The sequence below is a fragment of the Musca autumnalis genome, unplaced genomic scaffold (genome assembly GCF_047663935.1).
Source record: "Musca autumnalis isolate F117 unplaced genomic scaffold, ASM4766393v1 scaffold_1, whole genome shotgun sequence".
Taxonomy (NCBI): Eukaryota; Metazoa; Arthropoda; class Insecta; order Diptera; family Muscidae; genus Musca; species Musca autumnalis.
In genome coordinates, this window is record NW_027411644.1 from 7,508,303 (window position 1) to 7,529,133 (window position 20,831).

The window sequence follows — 20,831 nt, forward strand, 5'->3', positions numbered from 1 at the left end:
TGTCTCGCTCTTCTTGTTTTCTTTTCTGATTTTGTTTCTCTTTTATAGAAACCCTTTATGATGCCATACCATCACGTTACCATCCAATGGTGCTGCCTATGTCGGACATGTCATCATCTCCGCTAGAATTGAGTCATGTCAAGGCATTTGGGAAATTCCAAATATTGCGTTACATTAAGAAATAGTTGGTGATGTTTCTATCCCGCATCATCAGCCTCCCCCAACCAACCACACATAGCAAGTACCGAATGAAGCATCGTCTCTTAGAGAAAATATTTTCATTATTATTTTTTATATTTTTACTAACTTCGTAATTCGTAGATAGAGCAATAAATGAAATTTAACTTTAACAACAATTTATATATGTATGAACAAATTATTATTATTATTAATATATACGATACATAAGTATGCACATATTTACACGAAAAGTGGCGACAATTTGTAGATTGGAATGGTGAAATGTCTAGATTTTACATTTGGAGAATGAATATAGGAAATGGAGGGCTGCTTTAAATTTGTAACTCACGTATATATTTAAAAAATATATCGTCTGCTCCGTCGGAAAAGGTCGTAAGTCCCTCTCAATAAAGTTTTCAGGAGGAAGAAAAAACATTCCAGCGCTTTCTGTATTAAAGATTTTATTATGGTGGTAAAGGCAGTATTTTTCGTTTATTTATTCCGCTTCAATACCTGTACTTTGTTTGATAAAATTCCGTCGCGTTTGGGAGATAATTGGATGTCTTTGGACTTACGACCTTTTCCTTGTACAGTTTTGTATTTTTGTAGGGACTTACGACATTTTCCTACAATTTACGGACGATTTTAAAATAAAATATTTATACTTTACAAAACAATGTGGAAAGGGTATTATAAGTTTGTTTTGTCCAATATTCGTGTAACATCGCGAAGTATTCGTCGTAGACCCCCTCCCCCTGCCATTTTTTCATATCTTGATGAGATAAAGCGATCTAGCTACATATGTGTGTCCGTCTATCCATTAACAATTGTAATAAAGCTCCAGGCCTTAAAATTTGGACCGATCGTCACGAAATTTTTGTGGAGAGGTCGGGTTCCGACCAGAAGTGACCCCATTAGATGGTGGTTATGAAAGGTGTGAAATGGACCAAACCCACAATTTTTACCCGACTTTGTAGCTGTCCTGTAGATCGCAGTAATATTCCGATCGAAGCGAAATTTTAAGAATGATTTCAGTTTAAGACGAAGAATAAGCTTGCAATTTAACATGGCGATGAGATAATTATTAGCGGGTTTAATGAACCAAAACTTTTGTGTGAAATCTTATATATAAAAGACAATGTGTGTATGTTTGTATGTTCCGCATAGACTCAAAAACATTAGATGTTGGTTATGAAAGGTGTGAAATGGACCAAACCCACAATTTTTACCCGACTTTGTAGCTGTCCTGTAGATCGCAGTAATATTCCGATCGGAGCGAAATTTTAAGAATGATTTCAGTTTAAGACGAAGAATAAGCTTGCAATTTAACATGGCGATGAGATAATTATTAGCGGGTTTAATGAACCAAAACTTTTGTGTGAAATCTTATATATAAAAGACAATGTGTGTATGTTTGTATGTTCCGCATAGACTCAAAAACGGCTGAACCGATTTGTTTTTTTGAAAATTTCAGAGAATATGCAAGGAACAACCGAGGTGAAAATAGGCTTTATAGTTTTTGAATTTCGGAGGGGGCGGGGGCAGGCCCTATTTTTTAAAAACGTTTTTATTTGCAAAAGTTATGAAAGTATCGGTCAGAAAATTAATTTGCGAAGCAACGGTTGCTGAATCTCCGACCCTAAGTTCCATGTAATTTTCAGATTATGCACAGGAATGTCCCTTGGTGGAAGTAGGCTATATATTTTGTTGAATTTCGGAGGAGCGGGTTGGTGCCCTATTTTTTAAATGCGCTCTATATATAAAACTTACGAACGATTCCGTTTCTCCCATCCTGGGTACATATTTTAGCAATAAGACCCGACCAGAGTAAAATTCTAAGTCGGTGTAACCATGACCGTCTGTCCGTCTTTTGAAATTAAGAGTTTCTATTACTTCTTGGATGTTTGGTATTGACATCATCAGAGCTTTCAGAATCACCGTGAAAACCATAGGGAACTAGACCCATGACACCATCGTCTAATTCCATTCCAAATTCATACTGCTCTTTGTTAGCAAAAACCATGATGACTTCTTAGTTTAATAACATTTCAATCTATTATTATTATAGAATCATTTAATAATATAAACATTGCACTTACCCGTCCGTTAGAAGGTATTACTTTATTGAATTCAGAATGCACACTAATCTCGTTATGTGAATGTCCTATGTCCTATGAATGTCCCTCGAGAAACCACAAATGACCAGTTGATAAAGTTAAGTAAGATATACGACAGTAAAAACAGTAAAATTTTTGATTTTTTTTTAAATTTTTCAATATATGAGGTATTTGAACACATACAGCATCCCAATTTGTATCAATGAAAAGGCCAGAAGTCCATCTTTCATAATCAGTTCGCTTATAGGGGAAAATAGATTTCAAATGTAGATTTTCGTTGCAATATAGAAATTATCACATTTTTGTTCAAAAGTTTGGTCCACAGGCTCCGCCAAATATCATCCGATTATCATCCAAAAGTGTAGGCTAGTTCTTTACATTGTACCCCAACCATGGATGACGTTAAACATTATATATGAACTACATTAGCTGTAGCATTCTTTTAAAGTATACATTTTCCTGTGGACTTACAACCTTTTCGTACATATAGAAAAACGCGACATACTACCATTTTCTTTGTATCATACGATGTGTTTTGACTTGTACTATCATCTTGTAACAAAAACGCGATTTCCAAAAAAGTGGACTTACGACCTTTTCCGACGGAGCCGACGATATATTCATTAACAAGCTGTTTAATACAATCTTGTGTTATGCTGAATCAATTAACGAAGGTTAATCGGGAACTCTAATGGTCAATACAATTTTCAACTTTGTGGCCTGGAGCCTCGCTTCGTTGTGGTCTGTCCTATTGAAAACAGTACAATTTCACTTTTGCGCTTTGAATCGAGGCGGAAAAAATAAGTAACAAAAATCCATTGTTCTCGCCTTAAGAGTCAAATAATCCACTTGCTAAAATCGTGGCTATCTCGAATACGTCAAAATCGAAAATATGTATACATATAGTCAGCATAAATACCCGAAGACGTAACCCACATGAAAATCGAACGATCCTATTCAATACATGGAATTGGAAAATAGGATAACATTGCGGATTTTGTTGAAACGACGGATCACAAAACCATGCGTTTTCGCGGTTTTAGTTTAATTACTTACTCCTATTCATACCTGATTGATAACACTGGTCAACAGGACTTCTGTTTCAACCGAAGTTGCAGTTGTTTCTAGATGAAATCGGCGAGTTATTTTCAAATCCGGTCCCGGTTTTTCTCCATCAGCTCTTGTTTTTGAGATATAGCTCAAAATCGGGTTTTACGTGTTTAACCCAGACTTTCGTTATTTTCGGATACAAACAAATATTTTTTGTGGGTTTTTCGAGATGTTGTACGCTCGATACAAATCGTTTTTGAAATAGTTATGGTGAGTATATATCAAAAAAATATAGAAAATATACGACGGACCTTGTAAAAATTGCATATTTTGTGTATTTTAAGCTGTAATTACGTCATCGGGGGAAGTCATAGGATCTTCATATGGTACTCCGTATATTCTTAGGGTGTATTCAAATGTATAATATAAAGTTCATAGCCCCCATGATTCGGCCATAACCTAAAAATCGCCATGAAGACTGCTAAAGGGAAATAATTTACCAGTGATATCATTACCACATAAGCCATTTACTTTTCAATGGCAGTCTTCATGATGATTTTTAGGTTATGGCCGAATCATGGGGGCTATGAACTTTATATTATATATTTAAATACTGGACTATATAATAGACACCCTAAGCATATCCGCATTGCCATATGAAGATCCTATGACTTCCCACGATGACGTAATTACAGCTTAAAGTACTCAAAATAAGCAATTTTTACAAGGTCCGTCGTATATTTTCTATATTTTTTGATATGTACTCACCATAACTATTTCAAAAACGATTTGTATCTAGCGTACAACATCTCCTTAATATATTAATGTCGAAAAACCCACAAAAAAATATTTGTTTGAATCCGAAAATAACGAAAGTCTGTGTTAAACTCGTAAAAATCGATTTTGAGCTATATCTCAAAAACAAGAGCTGATGGAGAAAAACCGGGACCGGATTTGAAAATAACTCGCCGATTTCATCTAGAAACAACTGCAACTTCGTCTGAAGCATTCAACTTTTTCAATTTTGTTGAGCAGTGTAATACTCCAAATACTCGTCCTCATAAGTTTGATATTCTATAAAACAGTTTTCCATTTTATAACGTGTTTTGCTTCTCCTGTAAACTTTTGGTTTTGTGGGTTACGTCTTCGGGCATTTATGTTGACGATATGTACAGTGAATGTCACTGAAAATGATGCAACCTAAAATAAAAAATGTATACGTGGATAACTTGGAAACGAGTTGAGAATTTTTAACAATTCAAAAAACAATTTTGTAGGCTGAAAATTTGTCTTTAAGGTGACAAAAATATTCCCTTTACAGTACCGTTCGGAAAAAGTATTATTTTTTGGGCTTGAATTGGCTTTTGAAAACTATTTTCGAAGAAAAGTGCAAAAACTAAGGACATGTTTCGAATAGTTTTGATTTTTTTTGCATCACTAAGTTGACGGATGAGCACGATTACTTACGAATTGAGTATCGCACATCGCAAAATTTCTTCCAAATATATATCAACTTCCAAGGAGGTCCAAATCTTCAGTTATTTCCCTCCCAAAAGTTCAAACTTTTCGGTTAAATACAGTTTAAGGGCTGTTCCAGGATATTTTTGAAATATTTACTGTAGCTACCCCTTGTGGTCCTGATTGCAGCGACATAATGTGTTTCGTGGGCAATTCTAAGCCCGGATACCTCCCACACAAATTTTCAAAAATTTTCGCACTTGTGCAGTTAAAGAAGGTGTCACGGATCGCGACCCCAATTACAATAAAATAATCTTTATCGGAGGCAAGTTTCTACTTCCTCATAATCTCTAAAAAAACTGACTGATGACCCCGACTACATACGAATTGATTGTCCGACTTGGCCGATGTGCACTGTACATCGTAAAATTTCAGTGCCACCTTCAGTTACCTACCTCACAAATATTAAACATTGTAGCTGATGTGCAGTTTATGGGATGTTCCAGGATAGTTTTAAAATGTTTACCGAAGATCCTGTATACAGCGGCATACTTTGTTTCGTGGGCAAGTCCATGCTGCAATACATAATTATCCAAAAGCTCAAAGACTACAGTAACCAACTCAAATGGCTAGTGGTCAGGATGATCGAAAGAAGTGACTGATATTGTTCCAACAGTTGCACAATGTAATTTTTTTCCAACGTACTCGTACATCAAGTTCCAAAAATTACTATTTAGAACAACACCTTCGGATACCTCCCTAAAACTTTGCTTAAGTGCAGTTTAAGGTTTGTTCGAGTACTGTTTTGAAATTTTCATTTGATTTTGCATACAACGATACATTTTTTTTCATGGGCAAGTCGATGCTTTCTGACATAATGACCCAAAGCTCAAAAAACCTATGGTGACCAGCTATGAAATGGTTGTTTGGTACGATCATCCAAAATTAGATCCATTTCTAAGAGTGGCGTTTGGAAATTTTAATCAGGACTTCAACATTAGTTTTTTTAAGGGAAACAATACTTGTTGAGATATGGGATTGGAAACGAACCAATATTAAGGGTCACTGCTTCACATGTCTCTCGCACAATTTTCTTAATCTTTGATACAATGTATTCTTGATTAGGTCTGGCAGTGGACAAATTTTGACCTCTGTTTCCTCTACACAACATATTTTGTGAGGGTATGTCTCTGTTGGCAAAGCTGACTAATACATTTTTTACTTTTAAAACTCAAATAAAGCCTATTTTGACCTTTTTATGCTTTTTCAATGATTTAAAATTAGATTAAAAAAAATCAAAATGGTTTTCGGTGTGGTAAATTTTTTCTCCGAACAAATCAGTAATATGGATTTTTGTTATTCCCTCCTAATACATATGCCTTTTGTTTTATACTACATGAGAAGAAAAACCAGTAAGGAAAACATCAATATAATTTTGGGAAATGTTTTCTAGAACAAATTGTGTTTTCCAAATTTCATCAAAATATCTGTATAATTTTGTGTTTTGTGGGTCAAATACATGTGTTTGGTGCCCGAAATACCTATATCCAAATCTGAACCGATTTCCGTATAATTTAGCACAGTAATTTCTAGTTTGAATTCGTTGATATTTTCCAAATCACATCATAATTGGGCAGAATTTGGGTGTTTGGTGCCCCAAATACATGAAATAGGGCAAACATATATATGAGAGCTTTATGCAGATCTGAACCGACTTCAGTATAATTTGGCACACTTATTTCTAGTTTGAATTCGGCGTCATTGAACAGAATAGGGCAAAAATATATATGGGAGCTATATGCAGATCTGAACGGATTTTGACCAAAAGAAATAGCGTTCTTCCTATGCCTAAAAATTTATCTTCCCCAATTTTCAGCTGAATCGGACAATAAATGTGGCCTGTACTTTATTCACAAAAATACAGAGATAGGCGGACGGACATACATAGATCGACTCAGAAAGTGATTCTATGTATATCCCCAAAAGGAACTATGGGTCTATCTCGTTTCCTATTGCATGTTGCATACAAATGCACAAAGATATAATAGTACGTTTATGTATAACCGGATTATAAATAAATCCTCATAAAGACGGTTAACCCTGCAAAAGGCTATAATATAAACATTAGAGCTCGCAAACCATCGATATTCCCAACATTAGATATTTTCGATATAATGTTTTAAAATATCGATTGCTATCGATATTATCTTTAAGTTGTCATCGTCATAAAAATTGCGGAAATGTCAATGATTTTCTTGAAATTATGCAAAAGTAGTTCACAGAAATGTACAGGAGAATAAACAACTGCTTCTATTTTATAAAAATTAAAAAAAAATACATTTTATTTTACCGAAAAATGTGTACGTGTGACTACGGACTTACTTTCTTACACACATATAACCGAAAAGCAGCAAAATTTCTATTTATTTCAATGGATTTCAGGTTACCGGTTTTTATTCCGATAATATCGAAAGGGAAAACTATCTATCGATATTGAATTTTTAAATAATAATCGATATTATCGATAGTGCCATCGATTTTTTGCCAGCTCTAATAAACATATCCTAATACTCCTTACCACAATGTGGTGTAGGGTATAAGAACACTGTGCGACATGAAAATTATTAAGTATATTCTTACATCATAGCGTCATAGAAGACTAAAAATTAGAAGACACGTATCCCGGCGTTTTTTTCCCTATCACTTCAACTTCCGCGGTTATGGGCCCCAAATACCTGAGGCTTTGATGTCAGAAGGGATCATTTTGTCAGGCACATATCTTCTAAACCGCTAGCAATTTGGGTTTACTCGTGGAAGCAAAGATGTAGCTCTCGTCCTAAGGAATAATAATTGTGAACACATAAAATCCATTTAACTTCTCTTCAAGGTCAAATTTTCATTAAATTTTTTTTCGGATTTTAGCCTGCAGATATCAAACCGATCAAAATTGAAGCAAACAACCAACTGGAAAAATTTTTCTTAGATCTCAATAAACAAATTTCTAGAACATACGAGTACGAACTCTGTAGAAATAGTTCTTAATGACCAAAATAGCAAAACAAATGCGATTTTAATACTTTTGTCTTTGTTTCCGCTCCATAGATACTAAACCGATCAAAAATCAAAAAAAAAAAAAAAAAAAAACAATCAATGACAATAATGTAGCAAAGATATCAGCATACAACTTTTTGAAACATACGAAATGTCCATGAACGGTTCTTAAATGCGAAAAAAGCCAAAAACTTTTGAAAATATTCGATTTTTATACTTTTTTCTCCAATTCTGGTCCAAAGATACCGAACCGCCCAAAAATTAAGGCTACTGTCAACTACAAAAATGTACATAAAATTTCAATATACAACTTTTTAGAACATATTAAGATTCTAGGAATGGTTAATCAAGCTCAAAATACGATTATTTTAAATCATTCATTCCTGTTCAAGTCCGTAAATAACAAACCTTTAAAATTTTCTTGAGCTTTGAACAGTTTATTAATTCCAGACATGAGCAGGGGGAAACATTAAATACCTACGTAAAATAATTATATGTGCAAACTAATATTGTGATATTTATCGTCGAAAACAAAATATATTTCCAATATTATTTTTACATAGTAGTTAGTGCTTACGATTGCTTTTAAAATATAAAAGAAAATTGCGTTCTTATTAATTTCATATTAGAGAAAAATAATTTATAAAAAATTCGTCATAGAAAATAATTATATGTGCTATAACGAAAATTTTTAAAAAATTCATAATAATGAACAAAATTGTTGTACATTTAACATGATATTGTTTTGTCCTTGTGGATTAGGACTTGTTGTAGCCTTCGTCTCATAGAACCGACTAGGTTTCTTAAGGTGTTAGTGGTGCTATACTCCCATTCCGCCAATATGCACATTTCAATTATTTCAGCGTCGTGCACTCCTTTGACTTCGCGAAAACTTTGGCAGATAGTATGCCCCGAAGGTCTTCAATGAGTCTGTGGCCATGAGTTATAGCTGGCCACTCCAATAACCGTACATTTCGTGCCTTTAAAAACTCCTTTGTAGGTCCAACAGGGTGATTCGGAGCAATATCCTGCTGGAAAGTCCAATTTTATCCGTACAGTTCTCCAGCAAAATCTATTAAGTTGTTCTCTAACAACTAAATTTATGTTTCGGCACTCATTTTTGTCGGAACATAACTTGAAGTAGACTTTCGTCGATGTTAAGTGTTTCCTTTATGACGTGACAGACGCGAATGTTTTATAATTCTCATGTAATTATTTTTTATTGGTTTGTAAATTAAAATCGAATGTCTCAACTAACGGGATTACAAATTAAATACAATTAAGGTATCATCACTAAGCAAAAAGTGAGAGGTTTAAAAACAAAATGTAGAAAAAAATTGAAATTTAATTTATTTGAGAACTGGGAAGTTTTCGAGGAGGATCTCTTATGGTATTCGCTGCATTCAGAGTTGGACGAAAGCCTAATTTAAGTTATGTTCCGACAAAAATGAGTGCCGAAACATAAATTTAGTTTTAAGAGATCAACTTAATAGATTTTGCTGGAGAACTGTACGGATAAAATTGGACTTTCCAGCAGGATATTGCCCCGAATCACCCTGTTGGACCTACAAAGGAGTTTTTAAAGGCACGAAATGTACGGTTATTGGAGTGGTCAGCTATAACTCATGGTCACAAACCCATTGAAGACCTTCGGGGCATACTATCCGCCAAAGTTTTCGCGAAGTCAAAGGAGTGCACGACGCTGAAATAATTGAAATGTGCAATATTGGCGGAATGCGAGTATAGCACCACTAACACCTTACGAAACCTAGTCGGTTCTATGAGACGAAGGCTACAACAAGTCTTCATCCACAAGGACAATACAATATCATGTTAAATGTACAACAATTTTGTTCATTATTATGAATTTTTTAAAAATTTTCGTTATTGCACATATAATTATTTTCTATGACAAATTTTTTATAAATTATTTTTCTCTAATATGAAATTAATAAGAAAGCAATTTTCTTTTATATTTTAAAAGCAATCGTAAGCACTAACTACAATGTAAAAATAATATTGGAAATATATTTTGTTTTCGATAATAAATATCACAATATTAGTTTGCACATATAATTATTTTACATGGGTACAATTTTATTGTTTGAAAATTTCAGCTTAAAGAATAATTCCTGGAATCTTTTTATGTTCTGGAAAGTTGTTTATTGAAATTTTAGGTACCTTTTTGTAGTCAACTGTATTCCTAATTTTTGGGCGGTTTGGCATCTGTGGACCAGAATAGGAGAACAAAGTATAAAAACGTAATATTTTCGAAAGTTTTTGCCTATTTTCGCATTTAAGAACCGTTCATTGACATTTCGTATGTTCCACAAAGTTATTTGCTGATATCTTTTCTACATTATTGTGGTTGATTGCTTTCTTGAATTTTGAACGGTTTAGTATCTATGGAGCGGAAACCAAGAAAAGAGCATAAAATTCGCATTTTTTTAGATATTTTGACCATTAGGAACCATTTTTACAGAGTTCGTATGTTCTAGAAATTTATTTATTAAGATCTATGAAACATTTGTCTAGTTGGTTGTCTGCTTCAATTTTGATCGGTTTGAAATCTACAGACTAAAATCCGAGAAAAAAACCATAATGGAAATTGGACCTTGACGATTTTGATCGAATGGATTTTATGTGTTCAAAATGATTATTCTTTAGGACGAGAGCTACAACTTTGTCTCCACCAGTAATCCCATATTCCAAGCGGTTTAAAAGATATGTGCATGACAAAATGATCCCTTCTGACATCAAAGCCTCAGGTTTTTGGGGACCCATAACCGCGAAAGTTGAAGTGATAGGGAAAAACGCCGGAACACGTGTCTTCTTATGTTTGGCCTTCTATCACGCTGTGGTGTCAGAATATGGTTAATAAACCACGACTCAGAAGGTCCTTCTTTTAAAAGTGTTGAAAAATTTGAAGGATAGTATAGGTGTGTTCTTACATACCATTCCCTTGGTTTTTGATTGAGAAAATACTCTTACTACATTTCTAACTAATCCCTGACTTAATATGAACGTAACATTTATTGTTAAATTTTTATCGCATATTTAAATTGTTCATAAAAAGTCGAAAATTACAAAAAAGTCGATTTTTTGAATTGCTTGCGTTTTAGGCCAATTGCGTAAAAATGCGTAGGCCTAATTAAGCTTTATAAGCAGATGGCAGGCAATACTATAACAAATGCAAAAAAAAAAAAAACACAAAAATGAACGAAAATATCCGAGATTTATGTAATTTTTTTTTGTGGCGTTTAAAGGATCAGTAATTTTATGTTTGTTAATTTACGACGTTTACCATTTCCAATCTATTGAAAAAGTCGCTTGATTGTGCGTTAATATAAATAAAGTGCCATTTATTTTACGTTTTTTACTCCCTTGAAACGAGATTAAACTTAACTCCATCTTTGAATTTCTAGACGAATACAAATTGTACCTTTATATAATTAAGATTTTTTTAATTAAACTAAATTTATAAGAACAAAAAACCTTAACAATTAAAAGCAAAATATAATTCTTCCTTTTTTAATTAAATGTTAAAAAAATTGCACAATTTATAAAATAAATGTATATGAACGTTAACAACAACAAAATAAAAATAAACAAAATTTAAGAAAATACTAAACCCCAAAACAAGATATATTTTTCATTTTTAGCCTTTAGCTCTTAAGCATATTTGCACAATTTTACTCTTAGCTAAGCAAACATTTTTCATATTTCGAAAAACAAAATAAAATATTAACAATTAAAAAAACCTAACCCACGCGTTTAAAACGATTACATTTTTTATAATTTCGATATAAGGTGAATACCCGGTGTTTATTTTTTAGCGCATAAGATTATAAACAAAAAACAACAAAATTCTTTGAAATTGTAAATCAAAAACTAAACCAAACAACAACAAAATATTTTTAATAAAGTTACAAATAAATTTAAAAATGGCAAGGGGGTTTCTTTTATTTAACAATAATTTGTTTATAGATAAATTTGATTTATGTACATATATATGTATATGAATGTTATTATAATAATTTAAAAAATTTCTTATAGCAATATCTCAGCGACCGTACATTGATTTGTAAATTTGCTCTCCAATAAAACCCTCCACAATGGGTAGATTTAATTTAATCTTGTGTGTGGCAGTTTCAATGTTAGTAGAACCTACATACATATAATATGTGAAAAATATTATTGTGAAAAATTTACAAAATTCCTTTTCTACTTACCATAATTTTCATAACATAGCAGATTTTCAGATTCATCCACACTCGTATTTAAGCATGGTGTTGTACCAATTGTCAACGTTATTGAAACAACAGCCAATATCTTTTTATTGCAATCGATAACTAATGCCTCCAATAAATAGTCATATTTCAAAAGTGCATCTTCTACATATTCTCCTCTCGAAATCTGACAATCTAATGGCAAATTTAAATATGACATTATCTCGCTGGCTAAGTGTTTTCTAAAGTTTATGGTTTGTTTAATCTGTTTGACTCGCCTGGAGTAAGGTGATGTTTTATTACGTCGTTCTGCTGTTATCTGGCAGTTTAATTGTACCATGATTTTATAATTCGATTTAGATGTTTTACACTTGATGAGATATGGTATCTTTTGGCCGGGCGTGAAACCTGTGCAGGGTGTTGTTAAGGCAATTTCTCCAAAAGCATCATTTTGATGTTTAGCAGTGAGAGGCTGTAATTTGGAATGAATGAATAATCGTTTTAAAAAAAACGTGTTTATTGTAGCTGTCAAAATTCTTTCAAATTAAACAAAAAATAATTATTTTGTTTTGCTCATTAATCATGAATAATGATATTTTGTTCCTGATTTCGATAAACCATAATAAATAGATAAAGGGTGTCCCCAAAGCTTTGATGTATATCACTTTGAATATAAAATATCTGTGATTTATATAGAAAACTAAATATAGCGAAATTTTTAATTTTTCATGAGTGCAAAAATATATTCCTGTTGTATAATTTTTTGTAATAGCAGCTAATATTTGATTTTATTTCATACAGATAAATGACAACTAAATCCAGTTTTATGACCGACCTATGGCGAATAATTCCTTTTGTGTTCTTGATATACTCATCAAGGTATTCCATCTCCAAAATGAATTTTTCACCCCCAGACCTTGAGTTCCTTTTTCACAGTGTTATCAAGAAGAACAAATGTAGAATGAAGTTTCTGAGAGTTTCCAATTTGCTTGTATTCGTATATGTCACTAAAATGTCATTCAAAAACATACAATTGTATAAATTGCATTGCAAATTTATTTTTTGTTTCATTTTGAAAATTTTACCTTTTAGAGAGAAGATCATTCCAATATCAATTTTAATTAATCTCTCGTTGGAGCTGAGCTTTATGGTGGAAGATTGTGAAAAAGGAAAGCCGACGATTCGAACCCACACAACCACCAAATGATGTTATCGGTTTCGCTGTTAATTTAGGAAGCCAAATTTTGCCTATTTTCAAAATAAATAAATCAATTAGATTGAGAGAGGCTGGGGTTTGAACCCACGTACTCGAAATATATGGTCTGATTATATAAAATGTACGAAAAACAATTCGTAAAAATACATTATACAATTACACGGATAAGCTAATAATTAGCACACACATTCATTATTTTCAAGAGAATCAAGTTTCGTTTATTCTCCAGTGGCTACACAAGAATTTATAATTCAAATATGACGTTTTGTTCGAGTAATGTTGGTTTGTTGGGTTATCTTGTGTAATGGAAAAAATGTGTGTATTGAAAATTTTCATTTCAAAAAGAAAGACTCTCTTTTTCAATTGTGTGAGTAAGCAAATTGACACACACCGACAGGAGAAGTGCGCCCTTTAAACAGCCTTGCTGTAAACAGCAAATTGAATTTGAAAGATCAAAGCTCGATGGCAATGCTTAATCTCTTAATTACAATATTGTAGTTACTGTATTACAATAACTTCAGTATAAGTGTGAGTTTCGAATCATTGTCAGTGAAGCCCCACCGAAACCGGTCACATAATTTGGTGGGTTCGAATCTTCGGCTTTCCTCTTTTACTTTCAAAAATCTTCAATCATAAAGCTCAACACCAACGGAAGTTTAAATAAAATTGATATTGAAATGTTCTTCACCCCAACAGGTAATAGAATTAAATATGAATTACAAAATTACAAATGTTCCTCGTTGGCTGCACAGAAAAAAGCCACCCCGAAATTTTGCTTAAAAGCTTTATCACCATATTTTTGTCGAATGACGATAAAATATTACGAAAATATTAGGAAATTTTTATCAAACATGAAAATGTTACTAGAAAGCGATCGATAAATCATTTCAAACAAATAATTTATTGAACTTTGTTTATGATTATAAATAAATTTATGTGGTTAAAATCGTTTTCAAAGTTTGTCACATGTTCTCGCTCTCAAAAGCGACAATAATTAATAAAACAGATTGTTTTTGTCAAGCAAAATGTGGAATATTTTGATAACTATTTTTGTCCATATGTGAAATATTTTATCAGTTCAAAATGAAATAATTCGATAAATATTTTATTCCATAATACAAGTTTATTTTATCTTTTTATACCCTACACCACTATGTGGAAAGGGTATTATAAGTTTGTTTTGGTAAAAATTCATGTAACACCGCGAAATACTCGTCGGAGACCCCCATTGTGGTACACTAATCTTCATATCTAGGCGAGATAAAGCGATTTTGAGATGTGTGTCCGTCCGTCCGTGTGTCCGTCTGTCCATTATAAATTGTAATCAAACTCCAGACCGCAATTATGGACCGATCGTCACGAAATTTGGTATGGAGGTCGGTTTCACATCAGAATAGATCGCTATTTTAATTGGTGATGATCGTGAAATATTTAGCGGGTGAAATGGACCACAAATTTTGTGTGAAAATTGTGAACAGTTTTAATATACAGCTTGTATCTTTTTTCCTGGAAAAGACATTCTGGGCAAGTAAGCTATACTTGGAAGAGGAACGCTTGACCTTTCTATTGATGTCAATTGTGTTGATGTACGTGATCAGATAACAGAGTTACAGTCTAAAATATCCAGTTTTTTGTTTGTAGTGTTATCATAAACACGCTAGAGGTCGCAATTACAACCCAATAGTCGCAAATGTTCAAAATTTGTCTGAAAAATTGTGTGAACGATAACTGTCGAAGTAAGCAATCGATTTGGTCCAAACTTTCCATATATTATTCCTTCCAGATATAGATCAATCCACAACTTCAAGTACCTCCCTCACAAAATTCGGAAAAGTGAAATTTAAGAGTCCCCTCGAATCGTTTGTCCTTGCGTCCCCTTTACGATGGTACAATTGTAATGGCAGTTCCATACTTCCTGAGATTATGGCCGAAAAGCTCCATAAAGCAATGAACAACAAACAAGAAACCTAACTGAAATGGCAAATCCGCAAGGTAACTATTAAGTACACCCCGATTCATATTAGCTCAATGATATGGGATCTACAGTTTATCGCCGAGTCCGAACGGCGTGTCTAAGACACCACTTTTGTAGAGAAGTTTTTCATTGCTGAAATACTCCGGAAATTTCGCCAACATTACAAAGGGGTATTTTGCCACCGTTGAAAATTTTATTTGGCCAGGTGTGGGCATCGAAACCGGGCATTCAAGGTGCAAGGCGGTTGCACATAGCTTATTCCTAGAGGTTGTGGTGTAGGGTATCACATGGTCGGCTCCGTCCGACTATAGACTTTACTTACTTGTTTAGTCAATATGACAATTTTGTTTTATCAAACTGTATTTTAACTTTGTGATCAAATAATTTTATCGAATTTTGTCAATTGCTCTGTTCCAGAACCTGCAAGAAGCTACTATTTTTACTACGATAACATTTTTTCCTTTAGGTTATCGGAAAAAATAGTAAAAACAAGTAAAAAAGCATCAGTCGGCTTTGCCGACAGAGATATACCCTCAAAAAAACTTATGTATTTAGGGGGTTTAAAAATTTTGGGCGTATGAACCGACAAAAAATGTTAAATTAGGATTAAAGTTCGAAAGTTTTGCGGAGGAGGTACTTAAAGGAATTGACCGCCATAGACCATGGTGATGCCATAGGGGGTTTTTACACCCTTCGGGATGTTTTCTTAAGAATTATGGACTTGCCCCTGAAAAAAACTTTTACTATCGTAACTGAGGCAGCGAATGTAAGTTGATTCAAAAAAATCAAAGTGATTCGATAGCAGGTGTTAAAGTGAACTTATCCGAAATTTTGTGTGGGAGGTACCTACCGGATGGAGTGGACAAATATAGTCCACATTCGAACCTGATCTAATCTGGTAGATATATTAGGATGTGTAAGGATGGACCCAATCGGCCATTCCCTTCAAGAGTTATCGTGCGCACAATTTTTCAGAACATTTTTGAACATTTTTGGGGGAGGTACCTGAAGGAGTGGACTGATATGGCTTATCTTCGAACTTAAACTAAGTTTGGACACAATATTACAAAGTTCAAATTTTGGACGGAATCGGCACATCCGTTCGAGAATTATCTACGGGAAATAGACTACTACAAATGGTGTTATAGGGGTTTTTCAACTTTCAGACTATTTTCTCAGGAAGTATGGACTTGCCACTGATGAAACTTTTATCTTCGTATGGGGGACAGTGAATACAAGTTGTTACAATAAAAACCAAGGCGGTTCGAGAGCAGGTCCTAAACTGAACTTTTTCGAAATTTTGTGTGGGAGGTACCCAAAGGAGTTTACCGATTGAGTCCATAGGTTCCAACTCATCTATGTCGGGTAGAAATTTCACGATCTGCAAACTATGGACCAAATCGGTTACTAACTTCAAGAGTTATCGTGCGCACAAATTTTCCGAACATTTCCGAACTTTTGTGCGGGAGGTACCGGAAGGAGTGGACCGACATAACCCATCTTCGAACTTAAACTAAGTTTGGACAAAATATTACGAAAGCCAAATTTTGGACCGAATCGGTTGATCCGTTCGAGAGTTATCGTGCGCACCAGCCAGACAGACAGACGTACGGACGGACATGGCTAAATCAACTTCAAATTTTCTGAAACACATTTCGTCCAAACATACTTGGGGTCTAAAATCATTATTTCGATGAGGCACATTTTGGCCGTATGAAAGTGTATATTAGGGTTATGACTTTTTGACATTTTTTCTCAAAAATGATTTCCTGTAGCAGGGATGAATGAATTTTTGCCTAATAATCACTACGCTATCGTTTATTCCATTGAAATATAAAAAAAGTTCACGCACAAATCGATTCTAAAAAAATATTTTTTTGAAAAAATGTATGGAATGAATTTTTTTTTTCAAAAATTATTTTTGTTGCACGAATGAATAAATACAAATAAGCCTACTAATAACTATAATAATGTTTATTTCATTCAAATATTGAAAAAGGTGATGCACAAACCACTTTGAAAAAATTTTAAATGTTTTGTTTTTTTTTTTTAATTAGATCTTTAAATAAAAAAGTTTACGACATTTTTACGATTCTCAGAATTGAAAAAATTAGTGAGAAATAAATGTTATGTCAGTTTAATTATCTCATGTGACTCTAAAGATTATTTTCAATTGTATATCTGCTTACAGTGACTTCAAAAAATTGTCCAAAATTTTGATAAATTCAAATTTAAAATCATTTTGTGCGTGAGGTTTTTTCAGCGAATCACTTTATAATTATGATTTTATGTGATCTTATGGCACAACTCATCACGCTATGATACAGGGATATGAGGATGTAAAAAAGTCATAACCCTAGTGTATATACCCTCGTTAGCATAAATGCTGAGGGTATAATTAGTAGATTCTTGCAGTTCTGGAACAGACCAAAATTTTTTTTTATAGTCGGATAATCGATATTTTTTTTAATGAATTAAATAGTTTGTTTTTATCAAGCAAAAGGTGGAATATGTTGATAAATATTTTTGTCCATATGTGAAATATTTTATCAGTTCAAAATAAAATAATTCAATAAATATTTTAGTCAATATGACAATTTTATTTTAACAACTGTACTTACTTTGTGATCAAATATTTTTATCGAAGTTTGTCAATATGACAATATATATTTATCGCCGGAAAATCGATAAATTTTTGATTGATTCTTTGATTTTTTTTTTATTAAATGACTAAATTTGTTTCCTGTTTGTCGTTAGTGTTGCTTTTTTTACTATGCTTAAACGAAAATTGTCTATACAAAACAGAAACCTCATCTTCCAATTAAAAGTTATTATTATTCTGTAACCAGTAACCGACAGAAATAACGACAAGAATCGGCAAGTATCTATGTGCCATTATTATATGTTTTCTTTTACTATCGGATGGATATGAAGACGCAAAATCAACCATTTTGGAGGCATTAAAAATATAATTTTCACATTAAAAGTTAATGCCAAGAAGCTCCTCCTTTAAATTCAATCATCACTTTTAACTTTAAGTTAACCGGAATGCTATACATATGTTCGGTAAATCCAAACTATAACAAAAGAAGACTTAAAACAATGTGGGTATAACTTGTATTCTTACCGAATATTTCCCGTAGAGAAGTTGTACATGGCTGAAATACTCGAAATATGTAGGTAACCTTACGTTGAGGGGTATATATGCCCCGTTATTAATCGGGGTATACTCATTGATATAAGAGAAAAAAGCTCCCATGTCCCTTCAGGGATACTTGTGGGAATATATCGTCTTCTGAAATGCCCAAAGACGTATGACGATATGTATGAATGTTTCCTGCAAGTTTGAGATCACAATAAAACTACCACTAGGAAGTGCCGAAAGCAACAGTGCTGCTAACATATATATTTTTTTAATTCAAAAATTCGGGATTCTTTGCTAAACTTGGTTTGGCTATGCTTCACAATGTCATAACTAAAGAAACGCTTAGTTTAAATTAAAGATGCAATGATCCTTTATCCTTTACATTTCTTAAATTTCAACATAAAAATGGGAACTTAAAGGAAAACTTATAATAGTGGCCCTGACAATTGCAATAATTATTGTTGTTCCATCTGCGTCAGCAACAAAAAATATATATAAATTTATTTAGTCGCAAAGCAGATCTAATAACGCTTACATTTCGTCTTGCATTTATATGGAATATAGCGGAAAATATAATTACTTGAAGATACGCTTAACAATCAAGGTGACACTTAATTTGACAAAATTTAAGTCATAATAATATATGTACATAGGTAATTCAATGTAATGTACAAGATATACATACATATATATTAAAATAGCTGCATATTAATTTTTCTTTCAAAAATATTAAAAAAGCTGTAATCGAATAATTGTTCCTGCTCACCTCATGTAATTGAATATGTCGTGACAAATCCAGTTTATTTTTGACAACAATTCTTTGGTGAAATTCTTTATTTACTTTCCTGGGATGCTGTAGAGTCAGCTGCAGACCGTATTCACATTCACCCAACGGACAACGACTTGTTGCCGCAGCATAAGCTGGTATTAGGAAACGAAACTTGTACCTGTAGTCTACATTTGGATGCAGTAGTTGTTGCTCTGCTGTGGCCAGTTGAAGTTGTTCACAAACATGTTTCTGGCTATCGTTGTAAAGTGTTTTCATGGACTTTAGCTCCTTACTGCTGAAGTCGTTGTGTACAATTTGATCTGCTGCAACAGCTGTTTTGTCCAAATCAAGCCATGCCAGCTTGGTATGGCCATAGAACTCCAAAATAATTGCTTGTAACGAAAGAAAATGTATTTGAATAGATGTGCGACTTTGTTTTTGGTTTTTTATCTAATCTGTCGTGTATAGCAATTGCCCTGAAGCTGTGCTTGTTGTTGTCATCGTTGAGGACATTGCAACATCTCAATGTCATTAGACTTGAGCAACCATAATTATTTATGGCAAAAATGCTATTTCAACACGCACCTTCAATATGCCGCTGTTTCAAGAGATTTAGTATAACACAACCCTCTACCACCTCTCCACTGTAAAAGATGTTTGAAGCGCGTGTCAATTCAAATTTACACGAAACCGACATGTTTATGACAATGTTGTTGGTTTTTTTTTTTAATTTGTTTATTTCGATTAGGAAAATTGTTTATAGTCAAGATTAAATTTCAAATTTTTGTAATATTTTTTTCACGCAAATATCCACATTGAAGCAATTTTGTGCAAAACGCCGCTACGTTGTTGGTTTGAGTGTTTACGGTTGGACGCTTGAAATGAAACTGTTACCGAAAACTAAATGAGATCTGTTTTTCCTCTCCGTTGAACTTTCTTTTGTTTATTGTTACTTTTTATTATTTTCTGTTCGAAGCAGAAGTAACATCACCAACAGTAAAAAAGCAACACTTGTTGTCCTCTTGAGTTTACAGGTACATGCATTGCATTACCAGATTGTGGGCTTTGTGTGGTGCCACCGTCCCCGGGTGCGCTGGTGGTGCATTGGCTGGATAAAATACATATGTTGTGTTTTTTGCAAGATGTATGAGAAACAGATTAAAACGCCAATGCACATTGGGTGCAATTTTATACGAAAGTGTTAAGAAATAATTTTATTATATAAAATCTAATTTTATACCCTCTCCTATATACATTGTCGTTGCATAAACATTACATTACATACTTCTGCAAAACTGCTTATATAAATTATAGTTGTGTATACGATACACAACTACAACTACACCAACACGATTTCAATCTAATTTGGCGAAATTTTGTCTAGACCAAATTGCATCAAAATTGGACAGAATTTGCCTGGTTGGTGCCCTAAAACCCCACATATACATATGAGAGCAATATCCAAATCTGAATATATTATTTTTTTTTCTAGAGCAAATTTCATCAAAATTGGAAGGGAAATATAAAATCGGGCGAAAATATATATGGGAGATATATCAAATACTGAACCGATTTTCTATGGCTAAAACAATGATATTCCCCAACTTTCATCTGAATCGGATTATAAATGCGACATGTACG

The 20,831-nt window shown here is 33.2% G+C and overlaps 2 protein-coding genes across 4 annotated transcripts in view; one reads left to right on the forward strand and one right to left on the reverse strand.

Annotated features, from left to right (window-relative positions):
• The window catches only part of LOC141390474 (arrestin domain-containing protein 17), a 33,373-nt gene extending 25,421 nt beyond the window's left edge, over nt 1–7,952 (forward strand). For 2 of the 3 annotated variants that reach the window (XM_073963432.1, XM_073963442.1), the window contains exon 5: nt 49–7,952. In XM_073963432.1, the coding sequence (XP_073819533.1) occupies nt 49–185 (137 nt within the window). In that variant the 3' untranslated portion in view covers nt 186–7,952. The remainder of the gene's footprint in view (nt 1–48) is intronic. The other variant, XR_012409366.1, reaches the window with a different exon arrangement.
• Nucleotides 7,953–11,190: 3,238 nt separating this feature from the next.
• On the reverse strand, nt 11,191–20,320 carry LOC141390487 (uncharacterized). Its single transcript, XM_073963447.1, has 4 exons — nt 19,776–20,320; nt 19,188–19,582; nt 12,089–12,557; nt 11,191–12,023 (listed from the first exon to the last, which is right to left on the reverse strand). Exons 1-4 carry the CDS (start codon nt 19,885–19,887, stop codon nt 11,920–11,922), a joined length of 1,080 nt encoding a protein of 359 aa, XP_073819548.1. The 5' UTR covers nt 19,888–20,320; the 3' UTR covers nt 11,191–11,919.
• Nucleotides 20,321–20,831: the final 511 nt, after the last annotated feature.

What these genes read in the sequence shown, in the direction of transcription:
- LOC141390487 (XM_073963447.1), bottom strand. Translation starts at nt 19,887, where the DNA reads ATGTCGGTTTCGTGTAAATTTGAATTGACACGCGCTTCAAACATCTTT. An exon ending in GACATATTCAATTACATGAG is followed by an intron (nt 12,558 to 19,187) that starts GTGAGCAGGAAC and finishes TCCAAATTACAG; the next exon opens with CCTCTCACTGCTAAACATCA. An exon ending in GCTATGTTATGAAAATTATG is followed by an intron (nt 12,024 to 12,088) that starts GTAAGTAGAAAA and finishes ATATGTATGTAG; the next exon opens with GTTCTACTAACATTGAAACT.